This window comes from Hemicordylus capensis, chromosome 1, assembly GCF_027244095.1.
Source record: "Hemicordylus capensis ecotype Gifberg chromosome 1, rHemCap1.1.pri, whole genome shotgun sequence".
In the NCBI taxonomy this organism is placed as follows: domain Eukaryota; kingdom Metazoa; phylum Chordata; class Lepidosauria; order Squamata; family Cordylidae; genus Hemicordylus; species Hemicordylus capensis.
In genome coordinates this window covers 375,374,384-375,393,362 of record NC_069657.1, presented here as the reverse complement: position 1 = coordinate 375,393,362, position 18,979 = coordinate 375,374,384, and the positions used below count along the sequence as shown (strand labels likewise).

The 18,979-nt window shown below is 43.3% G+C and overlaps 1 protein-coding gene across 2 annotated transcripts in view; it reads right to left on the bottom strand.

Moving 5' to 3' along the window:
- SMOC2 (SPARC related modular calcium binding 2) overlaps positions 1 to 18,979 on the bottom strand; it is a 204,323-nt gene that overhangs the window by 80,992 nt on the left and 104,352 nt on the right. For both annotated transcript variants that reach the window (XM_053297160.1, XM_053297169.1), the window contains exons 6-7: positions 12,719 to 12,769; positions 10,810 to 10,884 (exon numbers count right to left, since the gene is read on the bottom strand). In XM_053297160.1, the coding sequence (XP_053153135.1) occupies positions 10,810 to 10,884; positions 12,719 to 12,769 (126 nt within the window). The remainder of the gene's footprint in view (positions 1 to 10,809; positions 10,885 to 12,718; positions 12,770 to 18,979) is intronic.

Below are 18,979 nucleotides of genomic sequence, written 5' to 3'. Positions count from 1 at the left end.
GAAAGAAGAGACGAGACGAGACGAGAAGAGACAAGAAGAGAAGAGAAGAGAAGATGGTGCATAGACCCTTATGAGATCAGAAAATTCTGCATTTTTAAATATGGGTAATTTGGGAAAGGCGTATTAGTTACTAACATGACAATCAGTGGAAGCACACATATTAATGAGAGACAAGATATTGTCCACAGCTACGTGTAACCTGGGCTTCTTGAAAAACTGCTTGATAGGAGCCCTGATGGGAATGCTTAACCATTTACTAATATAGATGGCAGTGTCTAAGGGTCGTTTCACATGCTAAATAGCAGCACACCTGGTTTACATCCAAGTATGCATTCGACAAGGATACACAGACAAATCTTGCCTTGACAATTGTATCTACATAAGACATGTGGTTGCAAACACCTGCTTGTCTCATTCATACATTCTACTGTAGAAACATACCCCTAAAAACGTTGAGACTTGTCACACGTGCATGCAAAACTGGGCTAAGGGAGCCCAGCCTAGTTTTGCACGCACATATGAGCCACTGGCATCGGGCCTGATCCCAGCGGCCACATAGCGGCAAACCTGCCTAAGTAGCCTCCCTCTAAAGTGAGGTTAAGGTAGTGAGTGCTCCCTAAACTTCATTTTTTTAATTGTGTGTGAGCTGCGGCTGCTTGTAGCCATTGCAGTACGGGGGGTGAGGGTTGCAGTTGGAGCTCTGGAAGCCGGGGCGAAGTGCAGCGGCACATCCTGGCACCCCAACCCCTGGAGCTGCTGGGCGAGTTGCCAGTCAACTGGGCGGGCAATCTGCCCATCCAGGGAAGAACATAAGAACAGCCTTGCTGGATCAGGCCCAAGTCCCATCTAGTCCACCATCCTGTTTCACACAGTGGTCCACCAGATGCTGCTGGAAGCCCACAGGCAGGAGTTGAGGGCATTTCCTCTCTCCTGATGTTACTCCTCTACAACTGGTACTCAAGAGACATCCTGCCTCTGAGGCTGGAGGTGGCCTATAGCCCTCCGACTAGTAGCCCTTGATAGACCTCTCCTCCATGAAGTTATCCAAACCCTTCTTAAAGCCATCCAGGTTGTTGGCTGTCACCACATCTTGTGGCAGAGAATTCCTCAAGTTGATTATGCGTTGTGTGAAAAAGTACTTCCATTTGTTGTTCCTAGATTTCCTGGCAATCAATTTCATGGGATGACCCCTGGTTCTAGTGTTATGTGTGAGAGAGAAGAATTTATCTCTATCCACTTTCTCCACACCATGCACGATTTTCACGGAACGGATATCGTCTGCGGGGAAGGTAGGTTAAACCCACCATCCCTGCAGACCCCCACATCATGAGAAGAGCTCCAATATGTGAAATAGCTCTTAGGCTTTTGCTACTATTTCACCTTCCATAATTTGCTGGTCAATGACCAAATAAACTTATCTCCCTCTCTCCCCTTCCATAATTAAAAAAATATGACCCAAATCCAGAGAAAGCTAGTTGTGCTTAAATTGTGCAGGAAAATCAATAGGATAATTTAGTCTAGATGAATTAAAATGTAGCTCATACTCTGGATTGGAGCCTATGAGTTTGTGCGAATACATGCTGCTTTAGAGCTTTTCACTCAAATGTGTGACATTAACTTGGAAAAGCATTAGAACTCATTTAACTTCGATTATTTAAGAGATTTCTAACTAACTTTTGCATGTATAAAAATCTGCAAGGTTTTTATCTGCAAGAAGAATTTGGAAAAAATACAACAATAAAATGGGCTAAAATATACTAAAGGGAATATAAAAGCTACACTGTTGATTAAAAGCTTGGGAATACGGGATGGCCTTAGCCTGGTGCTTAAATCACAATCACAGCACTAAACAAATATCCCTAGGGAAGGAGTTTCAAAACTGGAGTGGCTCTCCAGTAGCCACTCACCTAACTTCCAATTCACAATGGTTGGCCCATGGATCATGGAATAAAAGAACACATGAATATCCTATGTACATGAATTAGTGTGTGGTGGGACTTCTAAAGGGAATGGTTGGGTGACAAAATAACCAACATTTTAATTTCTTTTTTCATCTTCTAGAACAGGGGTGGGGAACCTTGGCCCTCCAGCTGTTTTTGAACTACAACTCCCATCATCCCCAGTCACAATTAGGCTGGGGGTGGTGGGAGTTGTAGTTCAAAAACAGCTGGAGGGCCAAGGTTCCCCACCCCTGTTCTAGAACAACAAGGGAATACCATAACATCTGCCTTGCTTGCAAGAGAAGGATAAACTCTACGATGATGCAGCTACTTCAAATCCATAAGGCTCTCAGCCACTGTTCCCTCTAAGAGGGATTCCCAGATGTTGCTGACTACAACTCCCAGAATCCCAAGCTGCAGTGCCTTTTGCTTGGAGATTATGGGAGTTGTAGTCAACAACATCTGGGAATCCCTCTTAGAGGGAACACTGCTCTCAGCCCTATTTTAGAATCTACTACGAACCAACTTAGAGGATAACAGTAAAGTAGGTAAGAGGAGTGGTTGTCAAATTTCTCACCCTCTGGGAACCCTTTCAGTGTTGATTCACCTGTTAAGGAATCCTTCCATGGCTGCCACAGAATCATTACAAGGAAAAACTCACAAATGATAGATAAGTTGGGCAAGCTGACTTCCTGATGAGAAACCCTTTGCAAGTTTCCAAGGAGCCCCAGATTCCTTTAGAAGGCAGTTTGAACGTCACCAAGGCAGAGAGAGAGAAAATGTGTCATGTAACACTGCAACAAAGTCTTTTCCTGCAAGATTTATGTCTTATTCCAGAAAGAATAATGATAGGTAGAAGGGGCTAGCTTCTCACATCCCAGTGAACTGCATTTTTAGACAATTAAATTAAGGAAAGGGTACACTAGGTACTTGCTAAATTACTACCTACTAGCAATTCTTGGCAACCTGGATCAATGGAACACTGTGGGGTCCTCTTTCCCCCCACATCCATACACAACCTAATTATCACATGACTGCTTTGGGACAAACAGATTTCAGGAAATAACTGCCCTGGCAATGCTGATGTCACTACAGGAGAAACCAGGATGAATCCACTTCATGAAATTTGTATTGTCCCCTTTAAGACTCCTTGGTGGTTGCTTTATTAAACTATTTATTTTAAGGCCATAAACAAAGGGATGTGTGATTACTTTAGTGGGCATCATTCATCCCTGTTAACTTTCAAACAAGCAAGAGTTGGTTATTCAACAAGTGAGTATTGGCACTGCTATTTTCTGGTTTGCTGCTTCCCTATCACGTGTGCACACAAAGGCTCTGCATCTAGCAAATGAGAGCCAAACAAGATAATACACAGATTGCATGACTGGGCCCCATGCAGCTTCTATGTGGGCCCCCATCATATAATCTGTGTATCATGGCCTTTATTCACACAATTTGGCCTACCACACTCAAGGGAAGAACCGCATCCAGCTTTACTTGTGACCAATTTAGAAAGACAAACACAGGGCTCTGTAGTGGCAAGGAGTTGACACCGACTTGACAGCACACTTTACCTTTACTAGGGATGTGCAGAACATTTTGGCGGTGAAACATTTCAAATTGTAACAAACCGTTTTGAGTTTTTCAAGCTTGGAACAGAACACCCTTTAAATAAATGGCCTGTTTTGAACTTGGACCAGAACAATCCCATTTCAGTTGAAATGTTTTGACATTTTGAGTGCCATTTTGGAGGCCTTTTCCCCTTGCTGATTGGTTTTCTGGCACTGGCTTTGAATTGGCTTGTGATCTCCTTCTTGGTTGGCTTATCATACAACTGAAGTGTTGTTATGGGCAACTGTGCCCTCATTGGCTGACAAGAGGGAGAAGGGAGAGGGATACACAAAAAGAGGTAATTTCAAATTCAAAATGTATTCACAGGGCCTGGGAGGCAGAGAAAACCCTTAGACTGTGCCTCTCTTGAAGAAGATATATCAGGACAGTAGAGGATAGTGATGTGCACGGTCCGGAGCAGTCCAGACCAGCACCGAAGGGGGGCCTTCCTTTTAGGGTGGGGAGGGCTTGCTTACCCCTCCCGCCTCTTTGCCCCCTCCAGCGCCCGTATTTAACAGAAGAACGGGGCGCTGGAAACCAGCCGCCCCCGCCCCCCCCCGCTGCGAGCAGATTTTGCACAAAAACTACCAATACCCCTGCCGCCGCCGTCGCCCGCCAGCCCTCCCTCCCTCCCAGCTGCCCGCCCGCCCGCCCGAGTTCTCACCCGATGTTTTTGTAAAAAACGAGAGGAGCTACCGGACAGAGCTCCTCTCGCTAGGATGGCCTCCATCATACTGAAGCTTTGCGCGCGCGTGCATGCGCGCACCACAAAGCACACCGTTCGCCGGAGGCCCGGTCTACCCGCCGGGAAAAGGCCGGGTAGACCAGGCCTCCGGCGATCGGAGGCCCGGTCTACCCGGCCTTTTCCCGGCGGGTAGACCGGGCCTCCGGCGATCTGTGTCCTTTGCGGCGCGCGCATGCGCGCGCGCACAAAGCTTCAGTATGATGGAGGCCGTCCTAGCAAGAGGAGCTCTGTCCGGTAGCTCCTCTCGTTTTTTACAAAAACATCGGGTGAGAACTCGGGTGGGCGGGCAGCTGGGAGGGAGGGAGGGCTGGCGGGCGACGGCGGCGGCAGGGGTATTGGTAGTTTTTGTGCAAAATCTGCTCACGGCGGGGGGGGGGGCGGCGGCAGGGGCGCCTGGTTTCCAGCACCCCGTTCTTCTGTTAAATACGGGCGCTGGAGGGGGCAAAGAGGCGGGAGGGGTAAGCAAGCCCTCCCGCCCTTAAAGCAATATCCCCCACCCAGACCCGAACCAGCCAGGGCCGAACCGGTCCGGCAGTTCGGCCATTCTTTAGAATGGCCGCCGGACCGGTTCGGACACACCCCTAGTAGAGGAGGAAGGAAAGTTTGATTTTATGGTTTTCTTTTCTCAACATTGAGTATAATATGCTGTACTATTGCTGCTATAACTATCTGGCTTTGCTGAATCTCAAATTGACAAAGGGAGAACTTGGGTGCCCACCTTTCTTGAGTTGTGGTTTGTTTGTTTGTGAGATAGTGCTGTGGTGAGAAATGGACAGTGGCAGTTATCTCTCTCTCTCTGTGTAATATTTCTTGGTGATTGCTATTATGAGCTCCTTGTCTGGCCTTGAGACTAACTTGTGCTTCACTCACTCGTAATGAGTGAAGAAACTGCAATGAGAAACTGCAATGCAAAACTTGTGTGCATGCACTCTGTGAGTGCCACTTGTTCTGGCAACAGGGATCAATGGGGGAACTCAAAACACCATAGGATGGGGATTTTGGGGAAAGGTTAAAAATTTGTTTAAAATTGCCTGCTTTCTCAATTCCTTTGTGGATTGGGTGGTAGGTAGCACCCATCATGTGCTACCACACAACCCACTTTGGTGTCCCTAGGAGCTACCCATGGAGAACAATTGAGTGTTTTGAGTTTCCCCACTGTTCCCTATGGCTGAAACACTCGAAATGCTTCAAGTTGTTTCATCGAAACAGCTGGCTTGACCACTGTTTTCAATGAAATATTTCAGCCACTTGCATTTCATTTAGAACTCAAAATAGAATGCAAAATCCATTTCATGCACACCCCTAATTCCTACATGGATTACATGCTGTAATTTGGGACTGTTGTATTCAAGAACACAAAGCAAGTTTAAGGTGCAGCTGGTAGAACTCAGCTCTCTCAAATGGGAGATTAAGGCTGCAATCCTAAACATACTTACTAAGAAGTCAGTGCCAATTAACACAGTAGGACGTCTTTCCAAGTAAACATGTATAGAATTGTACTGCAAGGTGCAGTTCTATACATACACACTGGAGAGTCCAGAGTGAGTCCAAGGTGTGGAGGCACTGCATGCCAAGTGCCTCCACAGCACCTAGTAATCCAGAGTTATATTGCCTGCACAAAAGGGGAACCCATTTACCCCAATCTCTCCTTCGCCCAGAAGTGCTAATTAACATGAAAATATGTCTCTGGGGGCTGTGTGACCATCAGGGACATATTTATTTATATTTATTTATTTTATTTATTTAACAAATTTCTATATCACCCAAAACCCTTGTCTCTGGGCTGTTTACAATAAAAATACAATTAAAACCAAGTTAAAACATTAAAACAATTGAAAATTTAAAACTTGTTAAAATGGTTAACTATTAAAACTGTAAATCTAATGAAAATCTGGGGTAAACAGATGTGTCTTGACAGACCTTTTAAAAGTTGTCAGAGACAGTGCAGCTCTTATTTCAATAGGGAACGCATTCTAAAGCTTCAGGGCAGCAACAGAGAAGGCCCATTAACACTATTTACGAGTGTTAAAGAGCACTTCTGGGGGAAGGAGAGATAACTGGAAATCACACCCTGCCCATGCAGCACAACCTTGGATTACTAAACACTACAGAGGCACTTTGTATACCGAGGCACTTTGTATGCAGCACCTCCGCACCTTTAGTAGACATGTCAGCCACGAGACTTACTTCTGAGTGAATATTCTGAGGACTGTACTGCACAGTGTCTTTGATAGTGAATGTACAGCACAGTGGCTATCAAAGAAGTGTGGGCAGCCCTCTGAACTCTAAGGGCTCTTGTGCAGCAGCATGTACACAGGGGAACTGTGGGAGTTGCTCAAGAGCTTCCAGTGTTCCCTTGCAGTCCCTCGATGCACGCGGGCTTCATTCATCCAGCCAGTGTATTTCAATAAGATAGATTCATGTCTTTTGATATTATTAGATGTTTCAGTTGTTTGCCATGTACATATTTCTGTTGAAATGTAAGCCACTTCTCTGACTTGCATTGGATCTAGGATGCTTCTTGATTGTCCAGTTTGCTGCCTTCAAAACCAGTGAAGGGTCAGAAGATCTACTTATGAAAATTTTAAAAATTACTTTTGTCTCTTTCTGAAGCTGCAGAAGAGTCATATAATGTAATTAAAAATAGTTCTGTAAAGATTAATATCTTTTGGCACTACATTCACATCTTCTATAAAATAACATGACCAACCATGCAAAAAAGCAGGCAAACATCTCCACTCTGCGGGTTCCATAAAATCGTAGAACACAAACGGTATCTCTTGGATGTTAAACAGAACACTTCTTTAAAATGTTTTAGGATGGGAGGGTCTTTATCCCTGGTGGGAGGAAGAGGCTAGATATGCCAGAATCCAGAGCTTATAAGTATTTTGAACTAATATGTAAAATTAAAAGATAAATGAAAATGCTCGTAAACTGGGATTTTTTAAAGATAGGGCAAATAACACAATAAGTATATTCCAACAGACTGCAATGTAAGAAGCAGTTTAATATATAAGTGCTCTAGGGAGGTCTGGAAAGGCTTATCTGCTTGGAAAATACTAAGACGGGAGTCATAAAGCACACAGCATTTATTTGACCAAATTAGGCTTCAGAAAAGCAAAACAAAAAAATAGAACACTCAAGATCAGTTGCTTACCTGTCCCCCAAAATTGGATAATGCTTTTTTTATTCATTTAAAAGTTAAGCGGTAGTTTTTCAAAAGTGGTCATCAGGGATGTTTGATGTGGCTGCTGAGCAGTTTTCAGTTGCTCCATACAGAATGATGGAGTGCATGAGCATATGGGACCAGTTGCAGAGGAGTAACAGCAGGAGAGAGGGCATGCCCTCAACTCCTGCCTGTAGGCTTCCAGTGGCATCTGGTGGGCCACTGTGTGAAACAGGATGCTAGACTAGATGGGTCTTGGGCCTGATCCAGCAAGGCTGTTCTTATGGCAAGAGAAGTGGCTGAAATTGGAAAAACATCTGAGGAATCACTCCTTACCCTCGGCCCACCACCTCCTAACCATTTGCTTTTTATTTAAAATATTCCTATTATGTCCGTTAGCAGTGCGCTGCTACTCGGGTGGCTTACAATAAAAATACAATAACAAAACAAATGATAATAAAACAAACAGGGAGCAAGATAAATTGACAGACAGGACTAAAACTGATTAAAGCTGGAAACGCACTTAAACCCAATTTTAAAATGCTTCTCTAAAAATTTATTTATTGTATTTATTCATTCGCTAAAAATGAGTTTTCAGATTCTTTTGAAACTCATCAAGGAGGCAGATTGACAAGACACTTTTGGAGGGGCATTCCAAAGATGGTGGGGGAGGGGGGCATAACTGAGAAGGTCCTGTCCTAGTGCCCATCAACCAAATCTGTGTCAGGGTGGGGCTGACAGTAGGGCCTGTGATGAAGATCAGAGGGCTCTGTCAGATTCATATGGGCAAATGTAGACTGACGAGTACCTGAGTCCCAAGCTGCATAGGGCTTTGAAGCCTGGAATCTAGTCTGGAAGCAAATGGGCAGCCAGTGACACTGCCATAGGATCAGGAGAGCACTTGTGTAGTGACTAGTGCCAAAAGCATCCTTGAGGCAGTATCGTGAACCAGCTGAAGATTCCAAATGGTCTTCAGAGGCAGTCCCACGTAGAGTGCACTGCAGTAATTCATTCTGGATGTCACCAGTGCAGGGAGAACAAAGGTCAGATTTAGTTTCTCCAGGTCACAGCTAGTGTACCAACCAAAGCTGGTAAAAGGCAATCCTGGACACTGCCACCATCTGGGCCTGCAGGGACAGTATCAGGTCCAGAAGAACCCCCAAGCTACAAACTTGGTCTTTCATAAGGAGTGTGCCTTACACCGGATTTTGATGTGCACAAACCTGTTTAGAGGCCCTTTTATGGGCCACTGAACAGGTTCGAAAACTGGCCGGTTCGAAGGTGTGTGTGTGGGGGGGGGTCTGCCTTTAAGGGTGGGGGAGGATGCACTTACCCCTCCCTCTGTCTTCCCCTGCTGGCGCTCGGTTTTCTCAAAGTCCATCAGGGCGGCAGCGTACCTCCCTGCCACCCCGTTGCCCACTTTATTGGAAGTAACAGGAATTAATCAACATGTCTGTGTGTGACATGACACGTCATGTGTTGGTGATGTGCGCGACATGCACACACACACCAACGCACACAGGCATGTTGAGTACTCTCGGTTACTTCCTGTAAAGGAGGCAACGGGGCAGCAGGGAGGTATGCTGCCGCCCTGATGGACTTTGAGAAAAGTGAGCACGGGTGGGGAAGAACGGAGGGAGGGGTAAGTGCACCCTCCCCTGCCCTTAAAGGCAGACACACACAGCTGCCTTCGAATGGGGCCCACCTGGTTCCATGCACATACCTACCGGATTTGCCTCACGACACAGATTACCCAAAGCACCTCCATCTTATCTGGATTAAGTTTCAGTTTGTTTGCCCTCATACAACCCAGAACAGCCTCCACACACTGGTTCAGGACATCAACTACCTGCCTATTATCAGTAGAGCTGGTATCATTAGCATGCTTTCCCCTTATTTGGCAGAAGATCATAGAGTACATTTACTCCTTTGACTTGAATGGGATAAGAAAAGAGATTACAATAAGAAGAACCACTGGAGGGAAGGGAGGCTTGTCTCCATCTTACCTTGCTACAGATCTGGGACAACAGAGAGACTGACTGTTCTTGGGCTGACAGAGCAGCTTTCAAGTTGCCAGATAGCAGGGTTATTGCTGATGCCCCCTCAACATTGTCCCATGCCCAGCACTGTGTACCCCTTAGCACAAAAGAGACATCGGAGAAGAACTAGTACAGTAGCAGCAACATTCACTGCTCTGTCAACAACAGGGCTGAAACAGACTCTATGCTGGAACAAGACCATCAATTATGCCCCCAGCCAGGCACTTTCTCACCTGGTCCTATAAACTGCTCCTTCTTGTACAGCAGTGTGTATGTTTGGACTGATATGCTGGATTTCACAGTCCACGAAATGCTATGCTCGGGTAGATGAATTGGTTGTTATTTTGTTTGCATTGTGGTCTCTCATATTTCTACACATAAGTTTCTTGAATAACTGAAGTTGGTTCCAAACACAATAACTCCTTCGCTTAGGCCCTAACTGGTCTCCAGTGTAATAAAGATGAAATAAATACCACTTAAAATGAAGTATTTCTGGGCGCTGCTCTGTTTTACTTTTTCAAGAATGTTGTGTTCTTTCACATATCAGACAAAGAAATAACAATCTAAATTTTCAATAACCAATTAGCTGGTATCCAAATATTCATTTGTATTAGCTTTCTGGATATCTGTGCCATCAGAGGTGGACAAAAGAACAGCCTTAGAGGGTATTCTAGAATGTGTGTGTGTGTGTGTGTGTGTGTGTGTGTGTGCGTGTGTGTAAGTGTAGCGCCTTCACTTGGCACTCAGCACCAAGAGTGCCTTCTGAAATTTTCTATTAGGGTAAGACCAGCTCTATGCAAAAGAAAAACATTTGAGAATCACCACATATTCATGCAATTTTCCTTATTTATCATGGTGAGGTAGTGTGACAGATTTAAAAGGGTAGAAAAAAGTTGCAGTGGCTCAGAAGTGACCAGGGGGAGAGCAGCCCTCCCACCCTTACCACGGAAGACATGAGGCAGCAGTGAAGGCAAGGAGTTGGTGGAGTCTCAATGTGCTGGTGTGTGGTGGTTAACTGGCTAGGAGCTCCCAAGACAGGTGCGGGCACTAACTAATGTTTAATACTTATCACAAAGTATTAAAGAAGAAACAACAAAAATAATTTGATTTCATTCAACAATGAATTCCAAGCTAGTGAGATTTTAGACAACAAAAGCCATAACAGTAAAATCACTGTTTTCATCACACCTTTGGGGTTCATGTTATATATTCATAAGTGGTGGGTAATCTACTGCCTTTCACTCACGAGTCTACTGTTTATTCTAAATGTATTAATGGCTTCAAAGAAATTATGCACTATGATCTTACCAGAATTTTTATTGGTCTTATTCTGTCTGCTCTTTACTTGCTCAGTCCATAAAGTCGGGTAACGAGAAGCTATATCTAGAAAATGAATGGCAAGAAAATTAGACAATTGAAATAATAATCGACAACAGAGTATGTTTATTGGTAGGCTAAGAAACATAGCAAAACTGATTTCTTACAAAGGAACATAGATAGGGAATGAGGTGTAGCAATATTTTAGTCTAGATAAAGTACAAGGTTGTTCTCACAACCATTGCAGCCCAGTGCGGAGGGTGCAAGGGGAAGGCAAGATCGAGCTTACCTTCCCCCCAGATAATCTTCTTGTTGTCTGGCCGTCTCCTGGCCATGTGGCTTGGGTTCTCCTGGGAGCCATGTAGCCATCTGAAGGCCAGGAAAATGTGCTCTATCCCTAAATGCACCACACGAAGAGCACAGTGCATTGAGGGATTTTCCCTCAAGTTGAGCTCTCTAGGCACCCGGCTTTGTGTCAGCTCAGGCTGCCTGACAGACTTTTGTAAAAGGGTACACTTAGGTAAAAGGGTGCACAGGTAAAGGCTGGGTAAAAATCCTGGCTACCTGGCCTAGCACCAGGTTTGGCCTAGATTCTGGTACTTAACATGAGTAGCCCTACCCAGGGAGGGTTGCCGAAGGCTCAATCCGAAGGCTCAGATTGTGTGAACAGCCTCAGTATGTTTCAAATAGAAACCAAACCTGAAATAAACTTCCATTTCCAAAAAGGCAAATTGTGGCTCTAAAATCTACACCCAAATTTCCTGTTGCAAATTTCAGTAATGTGCTGAAAACCCAGTGTAAGTAATTCAGCAAAGCTCTAGCTGAATTAGTTGCATCAGTTGGCTCAAAATTGCACCAAGAGACTTATTTAAAGAATCAAAAGTATTAGTGGTTCCAAAATACTGGTTCACAGCCCACTGATTAGACATGGTTGAAACACTAGGCTACCAACAGCGGGGATAAGCAATGGTGACAATAACGTAGAAGGCTCTAAGAAATGAAAAGATTCCACATTGTATGTGAGAAGAAATAAGACTAAGACTCTCTAATTTTTCAAAGATTTATATATATATATATATATATATATATATATATATATATATATATATATATATATATGAGATTTTGGAAGTTTGTTTTTAGAGATCAAAACTGGATGGAAGAGAAAACTAAACCTTGACTATAAAACACATTATTATTTCCCACATCCCCTGCTCCCGCTGCCCATGAATCAGGGCTGTTTCTTCCCTCCCAAAAGAATCTTGGTGTGTGATAGCTCTAACCTGCATTTCTGAAACATCATGGTTATTATTTTTTCATGTTACAAATACATTTCAGATTTTTTGTGTCAACCTTCATACACTTTAGTCTAAAGACCCACTTTAAAAACATCATACCTAGATACCCACCCAAAGTTCTTGCTTGTCTGTGACCTCAGTCAGCTGAACTCTGATCCTAGATATTCAGAGGGGTAACCAAGATAATCTGTTGCATTGCTAACAATAAAGAGTATTGTGGCACCTGAAGACTGACACATGTATTGTAGCATAAGTTTTTGTGGACTAGAGCCCAGTCCACAAAAGCTTATGCTTCAATAACTGGGTTATCTTCTGTTAGGAGTCCTACAAGACTCTTTTATTTATTTATTCATTCATCACATTTATATACCACCCAACCTTCTTCTCTGGCTTTTGCTGTTCTGTTCCTGGAAGTTCCTTTCATCCAATCAAAACATGTAAAAGCACTAACAAGCTATTCTGTTCTGAAAAAACAAGGATGGTATTTAACAAGAACGTAACATTCCAGCAGGTGTATTTTCTTTAAGGTTATGGGGTAAAAAAAATAGCCCCTGTAATATTTGTTTCCGTGACCTTCCCATCCCATTTCTAGAAATGCTCACCTTCTTCATCACCTTGGGGCTGAGTCTCCAATGCAGGAGCTGAGGCATCATCTGAATTCAGAATGGAAAAGATTTGCAAGGAGACTACAATTATGAGAGTAAGCTAAATAAGTGAATATACATGACTGAGACTAATAACTTGCACATAGCTCCAGCCAGTTAATTAGTAAGCAAAATATACGCCACATACAGTAAACACAACTATATCAGCTTAATGCTCTGTTCACACTAATTAAATTAGAAACCTTATTGAAAGGTTCCTTTCATGTGCAAGAAAAAAAATCTGTACATACAGATTCTGTGCATACACCTCCAGCCTCAAAGGCAGGATGCCTCTGAGTACCAGTTGCAGGGGAGTAACAGCAGGAAAGAGGGCATGCCCTCAACTCCTGCCTGTGGCTTCCAGTGGCATCTGGTGGGCCACTGTGTGAAACAGGATGGTGGACTAGATGGGACTTGGGCCCAATCCAGCAGGCTGTTCTTATGTTCTTATGACAGAACTCCACTCATTAAATAACTCTGGGAAAACTGAAGTGCAAAGCTTGGGGCCCAATCATGTGACCACTGGGCACATTGCTCAACAGCGTTATGCTTTTCCGCCCATGCTGCACAATGCATATTTCAAATGGATTCCTTAAATTGTTAGTCAGGAGCCTGAAATGCATTGTGGTAAATCACAAGCATCTCACATCAGGAAAGTGCACACTCTTGCACCTACTTGCTGTTTTGTGCTCATAACAAGCAGTTCAGACAAACCATTTTCCCTGTTCAGAGTGCAATACAGATGGAAAGAAATGGCCCATATACAGTTGGCAACTGAATCTACAAACGCCTTAAACAAAACAGAGTCAGTGTGTTGGGCAGCACATCAAAAGGCATTTGATTTTCTGGCTGTTTATATGCATAAGTTCTCTAGGGGAAAAATTGATTTATCCCCTTCCTTCAGTAAGTTGCATATTTCTCACACCCAATCTATGCTATAAGAAAAGAGGTAGCAAAAAATAAAGAGATTAAGTACTACAAAATATGTTGATTCAAGGAAGTCCATTGCAAGTAAGACAAACAGGGAGAAAATATTGCAACAATGTATTTTCAAAATTAAGACACTTTGAGGAATCATACTACTCAGGAGTTACTCAAAAGGGGTACTTAATTTCAGTAGGACTACTCAGGAACAGGGGTGGAGGCCAGGTTAGTGATGGAGCCACACCGCCATGGCCACGTACGGGCTGCTAGGAGAAGCGCTGCTGCAGCAGGAAACTGCCTGGAGTGGCAGTCATGCTGGTAAGGACCTGCGGCTTTACCTTTAAAGGTGCCACTCGCCCCATCCCTGGTGGTGCTTTGAACTGCCAGACTGGTCTGCAGTTCAGGTGAAGCAAATGAACCAGTTCACCAGACTGTGGACTGGTCCAAATTCATGCACATCCCAACTCAGGAATAATTTAGCCTGGATGTCAGCTAGTATCTCTCTGGGTAATTGCTCTTTTCATGCTACATTTTGTGCCTGAGTGCAGATATCAAAATAGAAAATATATACTGCATCAGTTGTGTACACATCTGCAAAGTGCTACTTTCCCCTTTAAAAGACATGGCAGTGGTGACTGGGAAAGAACTCCCCTTCCTACTTCTTTGTATGAGTCAGCACTTCTACTTCCTCTCCTGTGATATCCTGCGCCTGCGTGTCTCCAACTGAGCCTTTCTCTTGAGACGTCTTCTCAAGACAGGTGAAATCCCCGCCTCCTCCTGATCAGCCTCCTCAGCTCTCATGTCTAGCAGTTGTCCCGATTCCTCAGCTCCAGAGTCTGTTCTCCCTGCCAAATCCTGTTGCTGTGCCTCTGAGCCTGCACTCCCAACCGAGTCCTCCCGTTCCTCCTCTGACTCTTCTGAGTCAGAGGTCTGAGCCATGACACTGCCGCGGCTGGGTAAGCAAAGCCTTTCTGGCCCTTTTGGGCCTCCGTACAAGCGAGTGGCCACGGCAGTGATGAGGAAGGCCAGCAGAGGGAGAGGGAACCCGGGAGGACACACACACCCCACCGCGGCTACAGCAAGTCCCCCAAAGGGGCTACAGGTACTTCTTTTACGTTTCAATTAAAAAAAAAAATCCGCGGACCTGCCGGACCGGATCTGGCGGTCCGGTTCCAGTCTGATGGAACCAGGGGGGTGGTTCGGTTTGATCACGAACCCACAAACCCCCGGACCGAACTGTTGGGCCATGGACCGCCGGACTGGTTCCACACATCCCTACCTGACTCCAAAGGCTCTAGCCTTTAATGGCACTCTACACAGCAACTGGGCTGAATTTGTCTGCGGAGGCTGATGCCAAGGTACATTTAAAGATGCCACAGAAATATTACTGGCCGTGTGTGTAAGGCCAGCTATTTTATTTTATTTATTTATTATTAATTAAATTTTTATTATACCACATCACCCAGGTGGCTTTAGGCGGTTCACAAATATAAAAAAAGGTTTTTATAAAAAACAAATAACTCATTAAAACAAAATTAAAACCAGTTTAAAATCATTTCAGTACTCACTGAAGGCCAGGCTAAAAAGATATGTTTTTAGGGCTCCTTTCAAGGCTGCTAAAACTTTCAAGCCTCTAATATCCATAGGGAGCACTTTCCAGAGCCCAGGAGCAGCTACAGAGAAGTCCTGGTCCCAAGTTGCCACCAGACAAGCTGGAAGCAGCCAGGGATGGACCTCTCCTGGGAGTTATTCACACATGGCTTCATGCTGCAGGGTAAATGTTGAGCAAAGCCACTTCAAAGTACACTCACGGCATTGAGGAAAGCAGCCCCTCCCAGCTGCTCTCGGGTTTTGTTTTGATGCAAGTTCACATGTTTTCCTTCATGTTTTTCCTTCTAGCCAATTGTGGGGGGGAGGGAGAGAGTACTGAAGAGCTACATCTGCATTTGTAAAAAGGGTATCCTTATCATGCTAATGATTCTATGTCAGTGCCTCTCCCTATTTACACCAGAGTTTTCAGAAAAAGTAGCTTAAAACCAGCATTTTAAAACTCCGGAAATACCTTGAGATAAGCTAGAATTCACAAGACAAAGCCCGACGTGTGTGGAGTGTGTCCAAGGATCTTGAAGGGACCTCAGGGTAAATTTGGCTGGTGTGTGAACGCACACACTCTTTCCCGAAGGAGATTTGGGACAGAAGTCCTGTGTATAAAGCCTCCAGATGACCTTAAAGTGAGGTGAGGATCATAATGAAGAAGGTGCTCTTGCAGGTAACTTGGTCCTAAGCAGTTTAGGACTTTAAAGGTAATTCCCAGCACTCTGTATTTTGCCCGGAAACATATCATATTGTTGATACCTCAAGTAACCTCTAAAGGAAAGAGCTGCCTCTAAATTCTACTCCAATAGTCTATTGTGATGACTATACTAACTATATTAAGTATAAAAACAAATGTACACTCTTCAAGATACTGCAATGATCTGTATTTATAATGACAGTTTCAGTGGGAGATATTCTCTGATATTTTTAAAGAAAGTAGCACAAAATGAGAGCAACAGAACAGCTGGCAAAAAAGAGAGAGAAAAGGCAAGATGCTGACAAGAAGAAGCCAAAGCTTTCTGGAAACATGACAGCTATTGTTTTTTTTGGGGGGGGGGTAGTATGGTGGCTGTGCTGGGACTTTTACACACAGCAAGCTTTACTGCGAGTTTATTGGGAGACTTTACTGAGAACTCAAAGTAGTCCCCAAAAACCGACACAAATAGTGGAATTTTTTAACCCCGGATATAAATTGGGCAGCACTCTAACATGCAGTGAGAAAGCCGAATCGTGTGTGAACTGCTGCTCGATAATTTGCAGAGACTTTTGGGTGAATTTGGCAGATATGTGAACACACACCCTCAACTCTGGAGGAGATGCAAGTTAAAGGGCTTCAAAAGCCCAGTGTAAAAAACTTCCTGATGAGGAATTAATTTGCATTGTTTTAAACAAACACCCTACAATTTGCATCAGACTCTCAAAAGGGTGCCACAAGGCCTCTCACATCATACATACAACCTCATAAATCACTATTTCATAACTGGCTTATCTAAAACAGCAATAGTTATATTGGTGCTCCAGGTGTTTGGGGGCAAGCCCCCTCACCAAATCAAATACAAATAACAGCAAACAGAATCCTAATATACTCTTTGTGCTTAGCATTAAACTGTCACAAAAAAGGAAGTTCCATTTCATATCTGAGTGCCTTTCAAGGGGTCTCATAGCAAGACCTGGAAAATGTATTAGATAGAAGGCTGATTCCTGCAGAACCATTCAATACAGAGCATGCTGACCGTACAAAATATATGCTGGCTATGACTAACAATTAGAATCCCAAGACACCTCCTAGATATCAGTCAAGATATATTATTTAAGAGAATGTCTTCTTCGCCATGAGCCCCACCACCTGTTAAGGTCATCTGGAGAGGTTTGTCTGCGGGTGCTGTCAACACGCTTGGAGGCTACTCGGGAACGGGCCTTCTCAGTTGCAGCCCCTAGACTTTGGAATGTGCTCCCTGTTGAGATAAGAGCCTCTCCATCTCTGGCAACTTTTAAAAAGTCACTGAAGATGCATTTATTCACCCTAGCTTTTAATTAGATCTATGGTTCTAAGAAGAAAAAGGAAAAGGGGGGGGGTCTTTTTTGTCTTAAAAAACCCAACAACCTGGGTTTTAAATGTGTGTTTTTTAATGTTTTAAATGATTTTAATTGTTAAGTGATCTGATGTTTTAAATTTTAATTGTAAACTGCCCAGAGATGCAAGTTTTGGGCAGTATAGAAATGTAATAAATAAATAAACAAACAAATAAATAATAAGTATCGAACTTGAAAGCAATTCTGCCATATTTATGTAAATAAGTTCTGGCAGCTGGTGGGCCTCAGCAGCAAATAGCACAGCTGCAAGAGTTTGCTTTATAAAGCACTTGGCTTCACACCTGGTTTCGCTCCATCAATATCAGGCTCTATGCATAGCTGGAGGCAGGTGATAAAACCTATTCACTGTTGTTCAGCTTCAAAATCCAGGCAACCTTTAAAGATGGCACAGAGCATGTTAGCTATACAAAGTGCCAAAAAACAAAATTTATTATCTGTATTGAGTTTCTTCAGAAAGTCGTGGACACCTGGAGTCTACATGTTTGCCTGGCAAATGTCTGGAAGAAAGATTGCCCTCAAGTTAGTTAGTTTATATATATATATCAATAAATTTATATATAAATAAATCTTGTTTAAATCAAGCAATGTTGTGCGTGTATACACACACACACACACACACATACAAACACAACATTGCTTGATTTAAACAGCTACTGATTCTTTTCATAGGAGTAAAATATAAAATAGCTGTGGATTGGTAAACTTCTTACCGAACCATCCATCAGGGATACTTACATAATTTCTCCAACTGTCACATTTGCTTAGCTTAGGGCACTCAGTGAAAAAAAGATAACTGCATTAAATGCAGTTGAATATGCATTGCTATTAATCTTGGAGTTAATTCTACCTACTACAGTGGGAGGTAAACTGGTCCAATCATATGAATGATTTTAGCACAGGCACATTATAAGGTTATATCATTAATAATAGCAGCAACTGTCTGGCCCTGAATGTGAACTATCTGTTTAAATCATTACAATAATTCACTGTAAGAGAATTTTACTTCAGTTACTATGGGGATGGATGAAGAAATCTCCACATAGATTCCTATATTTTGGTCTTGGCTTTATAAAAAGACACAAAATGGGCAAAGACACTGGGATAAGAATTATTAGGGATATAAAAATAACAACTAAACCTCAATGCAGAATTTATATTTGCCCCACCCACTGAAGTTGATATTTTCAAAATGAAAACAGTTTTTAGGAGACAAGTACACTGATCCTAAACACAGGAGATCAGTACACTGATCCTAAACACATTCACCCTGAACCAGAAAATAAGATCTGTAGCTTTCCATGCACGCAGCCGACATGAATACAAACACACATTTGGATATACATCTACGCAGGTATATGCATCCAGAACCTTCTGAAGGGACTGACTGCAGCTTTTAATATGGAAAGGAATGTAAATTCCCACTTGGGGCCACTAGGTTGCTATGCATGACTAGCTGCATGCAAATAGAACTAAATCAGGGGTTTAGGTTGGGAGTGAATCCTACTAATTTCAGAGGAACAGTAGAGTTGAAGGAGTGCAAAGTAAGAGTTCACAGAGATTAGAAATGTTTGAAATGCACATAATGAATTTAGGACTGGGATGTGA